This window comes from Balaenoptera physalus (assembly GCF_965194825.1).
Source record: "Balaenoptera physalus genome assembly, chromosome: 4".
In the NCBI taxonomy this organism is placed as follows: domain Eukaryota; kingdom Metazoa; phylum Chordata; class Mammalia; order Artiodactyla; family Balaenopteridae; genus Balaenoptera; species Balaenoptera physalus.
Window position 1 is genome coordinate 58,528,720 of NC_138891.1, and position 16,221 is coordinate 58,544,940.

Below are 16,221 nucleotides of genomic sequence, written 5' to 3' on the forward strand. Positions count from 1 at the left end.
CGGAACCCCCGGAACGCGCCGGGAGTCTGGGCGCCGCGTCTGCTCGGGACGCCCGCCGCCGTCTGTCCTACGCACCCCGCTCGGCCCGGTTCAACTCCGGCTCCCTCCCCGCAACTTTCTCGCTGGTCCCGCCGAGCCCCCTCCGCAGCTAAAGGCTGACTGTCAAAAGTCAGTCCAACCGGACCCACAGGGAAACAGCTGCAGGAAGTGACTGCGGAACCGGGAGGCGGCGGAGGAGGAGACTGAAGGCGCCGGCCCGGCGTCGCCAGTGCGCATGTGCCTGGTGGAGCAGGCCCCGTGGCGGCGGCAACTACAGCGGCGGCGGAGGCTCCAGCCCCGGGCTGGTGGGGCGCGCGCCCGGCAGGTGCGGGGACTGTGAGCGCAGGGGCGCTGAGCAGGAGCGGCGAACCAAGGCACGAGTCAGAGGGGGGATGCACCACCGCGAGTCCTAAGACCTGTTCATCATATAACCTGGAAAGTTGATCCAGAGCAGAAACCTGGGCAGAGTTTTTGCAACTTTCATCTGCTGTCATTGAGATCCAAACCTTTTTCATTCCAGCCCCACCCTCAGTCCGCTGATTGCCGGCTAAGGCGGCAGAGTGGAGTGGCCAAAATATCCAGGATCTTTTAACCTGCTGCGACAGAACCTTTAAATTGCACCTTTCCCCAGGAAGGAGGAAGACTAGTGCGGCTGCCTACTCAGTGGTCTCCAATCACACAAGAAAACACGGAGGCAGAGGGAGAGAGAGAGAGACAGACACAGACAGGCAGACAGACTTGCCCTCTCCCCAGCATCAAAGTGGGCAAGGGATAGACAAGACCTTCTCTTGCGCGCGCGCGCGCGCGCACACACACACACGCACGCACACACAGACGCACACACACACACACACCAGCCTCGCCTGCAAAACAGGAAAGGCTAGGAAGAGACTGGCTAAGGCCAAAATGTCACATCCTCTCATAGTCAACCTCCACACTTTCAGGGTTGACATTGAGAGATGAGCTGAGAAAATTCCAGCTCTACAGTTCTGTTAACTTGTAAATTATCCCATAGGAATATTTCGGGGGGGGGGGAGGCATGTAAACTATGCATAACATAAATTTACCATTTTCACCATTTTAAGTGTTCAGTTCAGTGCCATTAAGTACATTCACAACGTTGTGTACTTATTTTTTAATCATTAATTAAAATGTCAAGGAGACCTACTTATAGAAAGATGTGCCCTAGTAGTAGGCAAACTACTGCAGGAAATTAAAGCTGTTTCTTTGGTTGAAACACACCATCCAATGCTACCACCAACACACCAAACTGACTGTTTTCTAGAAATGACTTAATAAATACATTGACTGTTTAGCAATCACACCCACAACTAGTGTACACAGGCCATTTGGGGAGAGTAATCCATCATGCTTAGGTAGAAAACAAATTGTTTTTCTGAACTAATTTTCTGTTTGTATATACATACTTTATATGTCAAGTTTTTAAATGGCCACATTGTTTTTAAGTAATCTGGTTTGATTCTTCCATATGAAACTGTCCAGTTTCCCCAACACCATTTATTGAAGAGGCTGTCTTTTCCGCATTGTATATTCTTGCCTCTTTTGTCATCGATTAATTGACTATATAAGTATGAGTTTATTTCTGGGGTCTCTATCCTGTTCCATTGATCTGTCTGTTTTTTTGCCAGTACCATGCTGCTTTGATTACTGTAGTTTTGTAGTATAGTCTGAAGACAGGGAGCATGATACCTGCAGCTCTGTTCTTCTTTCTCAAGATTGTTTTGGCTGCTCAGGGTCTTTGTGTTTCCATACAAATTTAGAATTATTTGTTCTAGTTTGTGAAAATGCCATTGGTATTTTGATAGGGATTGCATTAAATCTGTAGGTTGCCAGGGGTATTATTGTCATTTTAACAATACTGATTCTTCCAATCCATGAACACAGTATATCTTTCCATCTGTCTGTGTCATCTTCAATTTCTTTCATCAGTGTCATAGTTTTCTGAGTACAGGTCTTTTACCTCATTAGGTAGGTTTATTCCTAGGCATTTTATCCTTTTTGATATTATGGTAAATGGAATCGTTTCCTTAATTTCTCTTTCTGATAGTTTGTTGTTAGTGTATAAAATTGCAACAGATTCCTGTATAATAATTTTGTATCCTGCAACTTTACCAAATTCATTGATGAGTTCCAATAGTTCTTTGGTGGCATCTTTAGGATTTTCTATGTATAGTATTGTGTCATCTGCAAACAGTGACAGTTTTACTTCTTCCTTTCCAATTTGGATTCCTTTTATTTCCTTTTCTTCTCTGATGGCTGTGGCTAGGGTTTCCAGTACTATGTTGAATAAAAGTGGCAAGAGTGGACATTCTTGTCTTGTTCCTGATCTTAGAGGAAATGCTTTCAGCTTTTCACCATTGAGTATGATGTTGGCTATAGGTTTGTCATATATGGCCCTTATTATATTGAGGTATATGCCCTCTGTACCCACTTTGTTGAGAGTTTTTTATCATAAATGGATATTGAATTTTGTCAAATGCTTTTTCTGCATCTGTGGGGTGATCATGTGATTTTTATCCTCCCTTTTGTTAATGTGGTGTATCATGTTGATTGATTTACAAATACTGAACCATCCTTGCATCCCTAGGATAAATCCCACTATATCAAGGTACATGATACTTTTAACATATTGCTGAATTTCGTTTGCTAATATTTTGTTGAGGATTTTTGCATCTACATTCTGTGATATTGGCCTATAATTTTCTTTTCTTGCAGTGTCCTTGACTGATTTTAGTATCAGCGTGAAGCTGACTTTGTAGAGTAAGTTCAGAAGCATTCCTTCCTCTTCAATTTTTTGGAATAGTCTGAAAAGGACAGAATTTCTTTAAATGTTTGGCAGAATTCATCTGTGAAGCTGTCTAGTCCTGGACTTTTTTTGTTTGGAGTTTTTTAGATTACTAATTTAATTTCATTACTGGTAATTGGTCTGTTCATATTTTCTATTTCTTCCTGATTCAGTCTTTGGAAATTGTGCATTTCTAGGAATTTATCCATTCTTTCTACATTGTCCATTTTATTGGCATGTATTTGTTTGTAGTGATCTTTTATGTAATTCTGTGGTGTTAGTTGTAACCTCTTTCATTTATGATTTTATTTATTTAATTTTTAATTGTTTTCTTGATGAGTCTGGCAAAAGCATTATCAATTTTGTTTATCTTTTCGGGACTTCTCTGGTGGCGCAGTGGTTAAGAATCCGCCTGCCAATGCAGGGGACACGGGTTTGATCCCTGGTTCGAGAAGATCCCACATGCCACGGAGCAACTAAGCCCATGTGTCACAACTACTGAGCCTGCGCTCTAGAGCCTGTGAGCCACAACTACTGAGCCCACGTGCCACAACTACTGAAGCCCACATGCCTAGAGCCCATGCTCCACACCAAGAGAAGCCACCACAACAAGAAGTCTGGGCACCGCAACAAAGAGTAGCCCCCACTCGCCGCAACTAGAGAAAGCCCATGCGCAGCAACGAAGACCCAATGCAGCCAAAAATAAATAAATAAATTTTAAAAAAATGTTTTATCTTTTCAAAAATAAGCTCTTAGTTAAATTGATCTTTTCTGTTTTTTAAGTCTCTATTTCATTTACTTCTGTTCTGATCTATATTATTTCTTTCCTTCTACTAACTTTTGGTTTTGTTTGTTCTTCTTTTTCTAGTTCCATTAGGTGTAAGGTTTTGTTATCCACTTCATGTGAATGCAAATGTTCATGATCCTCTTTCCTCACTGGCATGGAAAAGAGTTTATTTACCAAAATCAGTGACCACAAATAATGTACCTGAAGCCACATTCATCTGTTCTAACAAAAATACTACACCCAGCATGACTACTGCAGTGAGGCTATTACTTGAGGTAGTCTACAGTTATTCTGCAGGATCTATATGGCTTCTGCAGAGGCCAGTGCAGTGGATTAAATCGAGATTATCATCTTTGCATCTTTTAGATATTTAAGGGATGCACTCCACTGTCTTCTCTGGGATGCAACATTGTTTTTGATTTACTATTTTGGCTAGGGGTGAGGGTGAGAAGTTTCAAAGGCTTCCACTTAGTTTTCCCTGGTATGGTATTTCTTACCTCACAAACCAAGACCCATTATGGGGCTATGACATGCTTGACATAACCAAGAATATCATTCCCAATTTAGCAACATGAAAATGAACACCAGGTGGGTCTGCAGTCTAATGGACCAATGGGAACTCACACTTTGATCAGGACTCTATTCATTACCTGCCCCACCATGTGCTTCCAAACTAATAGGGCATATTATGGACTGAATGTTGGTGTCCCTTAAAAATTCATATATTGAAGACCTAGCCTCCAGTGTAGCTGTATTTGGAAATGAGTCTTGTAAAGACATAAGTAATTAAGTAATTAAGGTTAAGCGAGATCATAAGGGTGGGGACTTGATCCAATAGGATTGGTGCCCTTATAAGAAGAGACAACAGAGAGTTCATTCTTTCTCTCTTCACATGTGCACATAGAAGAGGTCATGTGAGCATACAGGGAGATGGTGACCACCTACAAGTGAAGAGAAGAGGCCTCAGAATAAAACCTACCTTGACATCACGTTGATCTTGGACTTCCCGAACCTCCAGAACTGTGAGAAATAAATTTCTGTTGTTTAATCCATCCAGTCTGTAGTATTTTGTTATGGCAACCCAAGCAGACTAATATAGGGGGCATTATGACACTTTGGGTTTCTGTTATCAATGTCAACTTATTTCCTGAAGCATCTAATAGTCTTCAACATGTCTGGACAGTTCCCTTTCCTCAGTGAACAGAACTGTCACCTGAATAAATGGCCATAGGTCCCTTAGGGCAAAGACTGAGGCTACCATCAGGGCATGTACTTCCTGTGGTATTTCAGAGAACTTCCTCTTGGGAATCTAGCTACCTCTTCATGTAGCAGGTTCTGAACCTGAGCACTGACTCTGGTCTGGGCAAGGGATCATCTCTTTTCAAATTAAGGTAAAATTTACATAGCACAAAATTCATCATTTTAACCACTTTAGAGTGTACAATTTAGTGATTTTTAGTACATTCACAATGTTGTACAATTATCACCCCTATCTAATTCCAAAACATTTTATTACCTCTAAAAAGAAAATCTGTACCTATTACATAGTTGTCACTATTCTCTATCTCACCAACCCCCCACCAGCCCCTGACAACTACTAATCTACTTTCTATCTCTATGGATTTGCCTATTCTAGACATTTCATATAAATAGAATCATATAATATGTCACCTTTAATCTTTACTTTTTAATGGAAGATAACCCTCAGTTTCCTGCTTATCCATTGCCACTTTCTTTTGATTATATGTACTAAACAGCACCCTCATTGCCTGCTCATCTCTTTTGTCTCTAGGGATGCCATGCTCTGTTAACCATCTTCACAATGCTATGTGGTTCAAGCCTGCCTCTATGAACCGAATGTTTGTGTCCCCACAAAAGCCATACATTTAAAGCTTAATCCCCAATGTGATGATATTTGGAGGTGGAGCCTTTGGGGAGTAACTAAATTCAGATGAGATCATGATGGTAGTACCTCCATGATGAGATTAGCATCCTTGTAAGAAGAGGTGGGGACCAGAGCTTCTTCTCTCTACCATGTGAGGATACAGCAAGAAGGCTGCTGTTTATAAACCAGGGCGAGGGCCCTCACCAGAAACCACCACACGTGCTGGCACCTTGATCTCTGACTTTCAGCCTCCAGACCTGTGAGAAATAAATTTCTGCTGCGTAAGCCACCGAATGTATGGTATTTGTTATAACAGCCCAAACTGACTAAGACAGCTGCCATTCCAGCCCCTCTGGACATTACAATAATTGCAACCCCCTGGCTTCTGACAGATAAGCATCACCCTCTGGCCTCTATAACTTTGGGGTCCCATTGTTCCCATTGCTATCATGAGCCAAGCTCTGTGACAACTTCTCCTTCCATCAGTTATAACCTACAAAGGAGAGCCACCACTGACCTTGTTAGTTATTCCCCTCTCACTTATGCACTCATGATGGTCTTGGTAATGATATGTCCTCTGGGTCTTGGGCTATAATTCCCTGGTGGGTTTGCTGGTGGTGCATAATATAAAAATTTTGGCATGCCCAATCCCTAAGCCTTTTAATCCCTTCCTCCATCATCAGTCATGGTAGTTCAGGCATTTAAATTTCATTCAGCCTGGGCCATTACTTTCTCCAAGCTTCTGAGAGTCATCCTAGCTCTGAGTTTGCACCATCCTCTGGCATCCCTGTCAGGATGTTAAATCTCCTATCCTAAGAAAGTGGCCCCAAGTCAATAACCTCTTCCTTATCCAGTCTTAAATTTTAGTCACTTTGATCAAGAACCTTCCCTGGCTCCTGTCAGTACATGCTGACTCATTTTTGCAGCTCCTTTGGGGTATGGTCACTTTCTTTCCATGTCAAGTCCAGCATGTCCTTGGATGGGTTATGTTGTGACTTAATCTTAGTTATTGGCCTGGAAGCCAGAAGAGGAAGCAAGGACAGATCTTGAGGGAGTCTCCATTGCTTTGCAGAAGAGAGTCCTCTGTAGTGTCTTTCCCCATGGGGAACAGAAGATAGGAGTACTAGCTCTTAATACGGAGGGGCAGGATATCTCTGCAGGCTCTGACGGTTCAGAGGAATCTGGGGATTCAAAATCTTTGAGGTTATCCACACAAATATCCTCATCCCATACATCAGGGACCCAAGTTTTCCAACCAAAGCCCTCACCTTGACATAGAAGTCCTGCCTTAGCTAAGAAGTCAATTGTCTTTGAAGACCGGTGACTCAAACTAAGTACTGAGTATGGTTTTCAGCAATTTCTGTTCTCTCATTGCAGGAGATAAAGGCCTTTTGTAATTACCAAGGAGGTCTTACGACCTTCACACTTAGTTTTCAAGGGTTTGTTAAATGCCCTCAACATTTCTTTAGCCCCCTGTAAAGCATCAATGCAACTTACTTACTATCAGTCAGCAAATTTCATGTCATTGTTTTCATTGTTCACCCACTACCACCCTGGCACTTTTCAAAAGCTTGAATTATTGTACCAGTCAAGGCATTCTCCACCAGAACATTTTCCCAAATCATCATTGGTGAAAGTGTAAACAACTTGGCTGCCATCTTGTGCTAGAAACTATCTTTGCCGCACATACCACTTGGGATGCCAGCCAAATGGTGAATGATCCAGTTCATAATCTTCACTGCTGGTGCCTTACTGCATCGCTTCAGGTCCTTGAGTAAGCAGACACTAAGGTAGTATTAGGAGTGCAAGAGTTTTATTGGAGGGTGAGATCTATCAAAGTTAGAGGGAATAAAGCAGGACTAGGCAGGAAAAGTCATCAAAAACCAATGTAGAGGGGCTTCCCTGGTGGCGCAGTGGTTAGGAACCTGCCTGCCAATGCAGGGAACACGGGTTCGGGCCCTGGTCCGGGAAGATCCCACATGCCATGGAGCAACTAAGCCCGTGCGCCACAGCTGCTGAGCCTGCGCTCTGGATCCTGCGAGCCACAGCTGCTGAGCCCACGTGCTGCAGCTGCTGAAGCCCGCACGGCCCGGAGCCCGTGCTCCGCAACGGGAGAAGTCACCGCAATGGGAAGCCTACGCACCGCAACGAAGAGTGGCCCCCGCTCACCGCAACTAGAGAAAGCCCGCGCGCAGCAACGAAGACCCAATGCAACCAAATATAACTAATAAATTAATTAATAAAAAAAAAAAAACAATGTAGATCTGACAGTCTTGGCATACCCAGTGGGGATCTCCAGAATAAAAAAAGTCTATTAGAACTCTTGTATCCTACTTTATATGTTTGTTTGAATATAGAAACAATGTTTTGAATTAGTCACTGCTAGGGAAAATTTTAGTAAAAGCATGTCTTGTGGTAAATTGACAAAATTCTGTAACAGTGAACACCAGTTTGAAAAATTGGATTCAAGCAAGCTCCTACCAAACATATTTTCAATTTCTTGTCAATTTTCTCTATTCTCTTGAGATAACAATATTTTGGAGACCCAGAACCCCATAAATGTGTAGGTAGAGATAACAAGAGGTTTGTTTGTATGTGTTTGTTTTTACTACATTTCGAGCTATGAAGGGAAATCATCAAGAGGAGGCACTCAGAATGTAGCTACTAAGATAAGTGGGTGCAAGCAGAAACATCAGGCTAATGTTAGACATTCTGTAAGAACAAGTCACTAGTAACATAAGAAAGACTGATAGGCTCCTTAATCCAGGGTCAGTATATTTTACAATTTGGGGATTACTTGTCAAAAGACATTTTCAATGAAGAAAGTGAGATTTTTACCATTAAAGCTATAATTTTCAATCACATGTATATTTAACAGTCTCAAATGGTTCATGATCCTCAAGATCAACCTTCTTCTTCAGTCCTCAAGATCTACCCTCAAAGTTCATTTTTCATTGAAGCAACACTATTGTTTTAAGTAAAAACATTCACAATTTATCATTTTTATCATCCTGTGAAATGTTCTCAACAAATTCTACAGTATTAGCTAATAAATTCAGGAGATAAGCACCTCCCAACTTTATATGTGATAGATTTCACCACATTTATTAATTTTTTCAGTTTCTATTCTGTTCACTAAAAACTCATCATCTTGTTGAAAATATTTTCGTTTGTACTTTGCAAATAAACATGAATTCACAAATATTCTCATTGTAAACAATAGTAAACAAAAATCAATGAGAAGCTAGATCAATAATGTTTGTCATCAACATGTTTGCACACATGTTTTGAGCATATAAAAATGTGCCCTTCAACAGTATAGTTCAGAAAGGTCAATTGTTTCAGCTTGGATACCAATTTTTGAGGCAAAACATATTTTAGCTAAATCTACAGTACCAAATCTTCTCCAGACTTTCTCCCATTCACTAGCATCATTGGCCACAAGAATTCTGAAAATAATTTCAAAGGCAGCTTTAATTATTTCATTTTTGTTTAAAATTTTTAGCGATTTTCTTCATAATTTGTGTGGTTGGTTTTTAAAAACCACTGAAAGATGGGTCATTTTATGTAGGTACTCTGACTTTATCCCCATAAGTCACGCTAAGGTTCAAGCTATTTTGCACCTCCATAATAATAAGACTCATGCTTGAAGAAGCACCAATGGTAGAGTCCTGTACTCCTCACCAAATATACATGTGCTACTCCACATTTCCTTAGACACTTGCAGTTAGATAAGCCTGTGTGACTAGCTTTGTGTTGGGAAAGAAAATAATGTGTGTCATTTCTAACTCAAAGCTTTTAAGAGCCAGTATGTGATCTTCCAATCTGGAAGCCAGGTTTTGAGATAACAGTCACAATATGGAAGCAAACTAGATTCTTGAGTCCCTGTTTGGAACAGAACTGCCCTGCAGAGCAACTGGACCCACAATTGACTGGTCAAGTGAAAAATAGCCACTGTACTATTAAGCCACTAAGATTTTGAGGTTAATTTGTTAACCTAGCATAACCTAGCATCTGAGTACATTCTACAATTTTTGATTACTGCTGACTCTCCCTACTGTGATTGGAGTAATGCTAATTCTTTTATTTTCTGCCAGTGAGGTAGTCTTCAGGTAAAATGCCACTCACAACCTTTGATCATTTCAGTTATTTTCTTTATTCAAGTATGAATAATTTACATATTCATAAGTTTTAAGCTTATATTGTACATCAAAATTTTCATTTGCCACTAGCCATGGGTGGCCCTAGTTGAAAATACAATTTTAAATGTATAATATTACATTTTTAAGAGGAAAAAGAGAGGCATTACAGTAATTTTTAAAGCAGAATTTCAGGTATATTTGTATTACAAGGGAACTCACCGCCAAGGAAAGTAAAACTAAGTAAAGTTTCATATTTATAAACAAAAGATTTAATTATGGGAAATTATGTTAGGAAGTTGAGCTGATTTGTGAGAAAATTATTTTCTACAATCTAAATCATATATAAACAAATACACAAACAAATGTATGCAGGGGTTTGAAAAGAGGCTACCTTTTCAAAATACTAAACGTGTGAGCCTCCGCAGGGTGACTGAAAAATCACATGGTCTAGATCTCGGGGGCAGAGGATGAATAATAGAGTGGAAGTGGGTTCACAGCAAAAATGTACCCAATTGGGAGGGGGCAAAGGGGCAAATAAACGAGGTTTCCTTAATGATACAAAAGTCCAAATTTCCCAGTAATTCCCGGTATATAAAAATATTAAAACGTATAAAAATTGAACAAATGTAAAACATAAAACTGGTAAAAAGACATAAAAACACAAGATAGCTACTGATTTTTCTTGTGGACTTATGTGACAAAATGTTTTAATAAAAAATATTCACAACTTTCCCCCAAAATCTTCACATAAATTTAATGCTTCAGAAAGATGGGACATGTTAATTCTTTGGTTTTAAGTATCCCCAGTACGCTGATATATATAATCCCAGGGACAGAATTACCTCAATTTGAGAAACATCACTCCAATTTCCCTAAAGATTATCCTTGTATTACGCAAGTACATCTGAACACTTTCAATTTTGAGTGTGTAGATTTTTCATATCAGTGCTTTCACTTAGTGATATTTTGTTTCTATGCCACCAGTTTACATTAAGGGGTACCAGACAGTTCAGGTTGCTACAATAGAATATCATAGCCTGGGTAGATTAAACAACAGAAATTTATTTCTCGCATTTCTGGAGGCTGGGAAATCCAAGATCGAAGTGCTGGCATATTCAGTGTCTGGTGAAAGCACTCTCTTCCTGATTGGCATATGGCCATCTTCTTGCTGTACCATCACGTGGCAGAAAGAGAGAGAGAGAGGGAGAGAGAGAAGAGGAGAGAAAGCGAACGCTCTTAGGTCTCTTCCTATGAGGACACAAAATTCCCACGGTGAGGACCCCGCCCCCCATGACCTCATGACCTCATCTAAATTTAATTACCTCCCCAAAGCCTCACTTCCCAATATCATATAACATATATATGATAAAATTTGGAACATAAAAAAGATATTCATATGTAACTCATACTAGAGCTCTTTTAGATATATCGTTGAGAGCATTTTCTATGATTTCATATAATGTTCTCTTTATGCAGTTCCATGAAATAAATTAAATTTCTTTCATATCTCAGTCTGGAGGGGGGGATGGGAAACAATTTTCTTTTTCCCACAAAACTGCTTCGTTTTTTAAATTAATAATGCTGAATCTTTTAATTGGATTGTGGTGAAGCCGTTTGCCAAGACGGCCCCCAGTGATCCCCAATGATTACATTCTTGAGTAGTTGCATCTCACAATGTAATAAGGCTGGTCTGTGTGACCAACAAAATACTACAGAAGTAATGGTATGTCATTTCCAAAACTAGATCACAGAAGGCAATATGGCTTCCTCTCTTGCCTTCTCGCTTAAATCAGTCACTCTGGGAAATCCAGCTGTCATATCATAAGGACACCCAGGCAGCCCTGTGGAGAGGCATGGTGAAAAATCAACGCCTTCTGCCAACAGCCAGCCAAGAACCAAGACCATCAGCCTGAGCCAACAGCCATGTGATGAACTATCTTGGAAATGGATCCTGCAGCCCCAGCTGACATCTTAACTTCAGTCTTAGGAGAGACCTTGAGCCAAAAGCAGCCAGCTACACCCCTCCTAGATTCCTGACCCTCAGAGATAATAAATGTTTGCTATTTTAAACAGCTAGGTTTTGAGGTAATTTGTTATACAGTAATAGATCATTTATCAATCTGCTTCCCTCTTTCTTTTGACTGTTAGGAATCCTAGATTCAAATATGAGACTCACCTCTAAAATTTATACAGGACTCTCAGCATGTATGTTTGTGTTCTAACATTATTTCCTTATTTTTATTTTTCCCTTATCTCAATTTCCTCTTCTAGTTATATACTTTTATTACAATATATGCTAAAGCCACCTCAAATAGTTTTTATGGGAATAAGGCAAAGTATTTTTTATGACAAAATGAGGAAAAATAACCAGAGGAGGATAACGAGATATAAGTAAAGAAGTTACTATTCCATGCTAGACCTAAGTTTAAAGCTTTCTTCAACATGGAAGAAACAAAGCTATTATCTGAGGCTTTCTTGAAGGATTTGAATGTAAGTTCTAGATAGGAAAAAATAAAAATATTCAACAGAAGTATAAGCTATTTGAAATGAAGGTTATGCTTTTATCCTCTGAGTAGGGATTCTGAACCACTACTCCACAAAGATAATTTCACCAGTCTGCTAGAAAATAAAAATAAGGGCAATGCAGTCAATTTTCCATTAAATTAAATTTATTTAACTTAAATTCGGCTGTTTATATTGAGATTATGTTCTTTCTAATCTTGATGTATCTTCTTTTAGAATATGGTAATGATAGTGTATTGTGGGTTTTTTTAAATGTTCTTAATCACACAACTTCCCCATTTCTCCTAATATTTATGTGTTTTTGTTTCGTTGTATCTTATTAAATGTTCCCTGTGCATGAAACCACTAAGTGCAGAAACCACTGCTCCTAGAGGAGTATTGAGGGATGGTGGTGGAGGCGGCAGGGCAGTGCACAGGTCTCAAGGCAAGGCCATGTTTGAGGGAGAAAAACATACATACTTTCAGTATACACTTTGTTTTCATAACACGAACTCCAGACAAAAAAGCTCAACCAACGTGCACCTCAGGCCCTCCCCCCACCCCAACCTGGTTGAGCTTCAGTGTTCCAGAGCAGTAGATAGACAGCTTCCTACTTTTGCCCCTTGGCCTGTGGAGATAACACAAGAGATTATACAACACTTTTGCTCACTTAACATTACCTACAGTCTGAAGAATGTCTCCAGATAATATGTGTACAGTAAGTCCCCTACATATGAATGAGTTCCATTCCAAGAGCACATTTGTAAGTCCAATTTGATGTAAGTCCAACAAAGTTAGCCTAGGTACCCAACTAACACAATCAGCTATATAGTACTGTACTGTAATAGGCTTACAGTGCTTTTCACACAAATAACACATAAAAAAAACACACAAAACTAAAGAAAACATTTTTAATCTTACAGTACAGTACCTTGAAAAGTACAGTAGTGCAGTACAACAGCTGGCATATGGGGCTGGCATTGAGTGAGCAGGCAAGAAGAGTTACTGACTGGAGGAGGGAGAGGAGGTGGGAGATGGTAGAGCTGAAGGATCGTCAGCAATAGGAGACGGAGGGCAAGCTGCAATTTCACTCATGCCTGATGTTGATGGCACAGGTTCTGGCTCCTTGCTGGATTCAATTCTATCCCTCTTGAAAAACGATCCAGTGATGTCTGGGTAGTAGCTCTTTTTCTCGTTGTAGATGACATGGTAGCACTGGATTGTATTCTGAACGACTGCTGCAAACTTTGTATAGTGTTCTATGCTTGGGTCCTGTGCCTCAAAAACTAACAGTGCCTCCTCTGATAAAGAAAATCCCCTTGCCATTTCCTGCATCATGAATCTGTTCGGTTCTTCAGTTACTTCTTCCTCTTGTCTCTCTTTGTCCTTTCTCTGGGCCTCCAATTCCATCAGGTCTTCATTAGTAAGCTGCACAACGTAAGTACACAAAAGCACAACCACTTGCAGAGGATGCATGCACGTGACAATGTACGCCAGACATGTGAACTAACTTATGTGATTGGATGTGAAAAGGCACGTTCGCATCTTTGAAAGTTTGCAACTTGTAGGGGACTTGTACTATGTTTCAAACGCATAGAACTGCTAGGCACAACTAATCAAATTCTATTAAAAGTGGTCTAAATTTATGGCAGGTTTTTATATATGTGTCATCTTCTAATTACTAGATACAAAAATATAATTTCAATGAGATGGGCATCATAAATTTTTTAATGTTTTTAACAAGGGGCCCTTGCAATAGTGGGAAACTGGTGCTAAACAAATGTTTTTGAATAGGTTAGAGGGGCTTGAAAGCAGAATATAGAAAAGAAAGAAGTGCTTGAATCTTCTTTCCCATAATACAAGCTCCTGGGAAAAGTTCTTAACAGTGATAAACTCTCAATCTGACACATAACTTTTTATTTTTTTCATAAGGTTAAGTGATTCCTTGCTGCTATCCCCAAATGAAGTAAAATTGCCTCACTTTTAAAAAAAGGTGAAATTCTTTCTTTTTTCAGATTATCTGAAGAATGTGTTCAAGGCTAATATCCTATTTATGAGATAATAATAAGACCAATTCCATAAACCACCCTAGAAAATCAGTAATTTCTTCATGAAAAAGAGCTCTAGTTTCCACAAGTAATATAAGCAGATGGCTACAGCCTGCAACTTGTCATAGAGGAGTCAAGATATTCTGCATCTCCTATGTGTTTTGAATATTTAAACATGCTTCCAGTACTTACTGTACCTTCCATTCCATTTTCTCTCCCCTCAGCTTTAGGTTTCTTTGTGATAACTGCATATTGTAAACATACATCTTTCCCAATACTGGATATTGAATCCTTTTAATAATAGAAACATGTTCAGACTTAATCTTCTGGATTTTTTTTAATTGTGAGAGGATGAGGATATGTCTGAAACAATTCTGCTACCTTTTAGCAGATGGAATTAAGAGAAGAATGGCAACCAGTTAACTTTCCTTATTGCTCCAAAAATTCTTTCACTATAATCCCCCACCCTTCAGGAATGGTTTTCTAATCAAGGTTTGCATTCCCCTCAAAACTGGAGAATAAATAAAGCTCAGCAAAGTAAATAGCAAGAAAAATCACTGCATCTTAGAGACTGAAAGATAAAAACAAAACAAAAATCTAAACTCAAGGCTTGAATTTATAACAGAGGAAAGTAAGGCCCATGTGTCTTGATTCATGTCACACCACCACTTCCAACAGGAGCCAGAATTAGAATTCAGGTCTCCTGGCATCGGCTTAGAGTTTCTTCTATTTAGGAATTCATGGTGTTGATGGTACAACTGGATAGAGAATTGGGGAAAAGGAGAAAGATAAAATATTCTAATAAATCATTCCAATTCTAATTTGGTACTTCTCAGAGGAAACTTCAAGGGCCCCTAAGCCTGGAAAGGCAGGATGTCCTCCTTCCGGAGTCTCTTCCATCACAGCAAGTACTGGCTTCAAAAACAACTTAATTTTACATTTGCCTTGAAAGTCGTGATGATGTCATGGCTGACCTACCCAGCCAACTCTCCTTCAGGACCACAGGTTTTCTAAAAATGAAATAAAAACCAAAGCAGTATTTTCCTCTGCACAGAATAAAAAAGAAAGGGGATGGGGTGGAGGGAGAAAGAGAGAATGACACTGTGATAGGCATATGACAAATTAAAGCCAGTGAATAAATTAAATGGCATTTTCTGACCTTAATTTACTTAGGGTTTTTTTAATTATCAAGAAATGATAAGATACACATCATTTTAAACATTAAAAATCATCAAAAGGAAAACATTAATGAACTTTTAGCAGATGGAGTACATGAACCCAGTAGAGAGCAACATTGGACAGAGGGTATTCCAAATTGCACTACATCCACTGCACTACCTCCTAGTGTTAATTTTAAAAATTATATGAGTTACCTTTTGTACCCACAATTCCTTGAATTTTATATCAGGTTCTTTCACTGACTTAGCTTTAATCCCACTGTTGGTGGTATTGTAAATTGAGACAGCCACTATGCAAAACAGTATGGAGGACCTTCAAAAAATTAAAAATAGAACTACCATATGATCCAGCAATTCCACTCCTGGGAGTATATCCAAAGGAAACAAACGACACTAATTCAAAAAGATACCTGCCCCTCCACATTCATAGCAGCATTATTTACAACAGCCAAGACGTGGAAACAGCCTAAGTGTCCACTGATGGATGAATGGATAAAGAAGTTGTGAGATATGTAACGAGGAAATCCTACAATTTGTGACAACATGCATGGACCATGAAGGCATTATACTAAGTGAAAAAAGTCAGAGAGAGAAAGACAAATACTGTACGATCTCACTTATATGTGGTATCTTCAAGAAACAAACAAACAAAAAACCCAAACTCCTAGAAAAAGAGATCAGACTTTGATAACCATAGGTGGAGGGTATGGGGAAGGGGAATTGGAGGAAGGTGGTCAAAATGTACAAACTTCCAGTTATAAGATAAATAAGTACTAGTGATGTAATATACAACAGGATGACTATAGCTAACACTGCTGTTCAATTTATAGGATT

The 16,221-nt window shown here is 39.6% G+C and overlaps 1 protein-coding gene across 5 annotated transcripts in view; it reads right to left on the bottom strand.

Moving 5' to 3' along the window:
• Positions 1–16,221, bottom strand: part of ZMAT3 (zinc finger matrin-type 3) — a 61,777-nt gene that overhangs the window by 32,120 nt on the left and 13,436 nt on the right. For 2 of the 5 annotated variants that reach the window (XM_082459048.1, XM_082459047.1), the window contains exon 1: positions 1–16,221. This exon is cut by the window's right edge. In XM_082459048.1, coding sequence (XP_082315174.1) covers positions 1–554 — 554 coding nt within the window. In that variant the 5' untranslated portion in view covers positions 555–16,221. The other 3 variants (XM_082459046.1, XM_082459043.1, XM_082459045.1) reach the window with 3 other exon arrangements.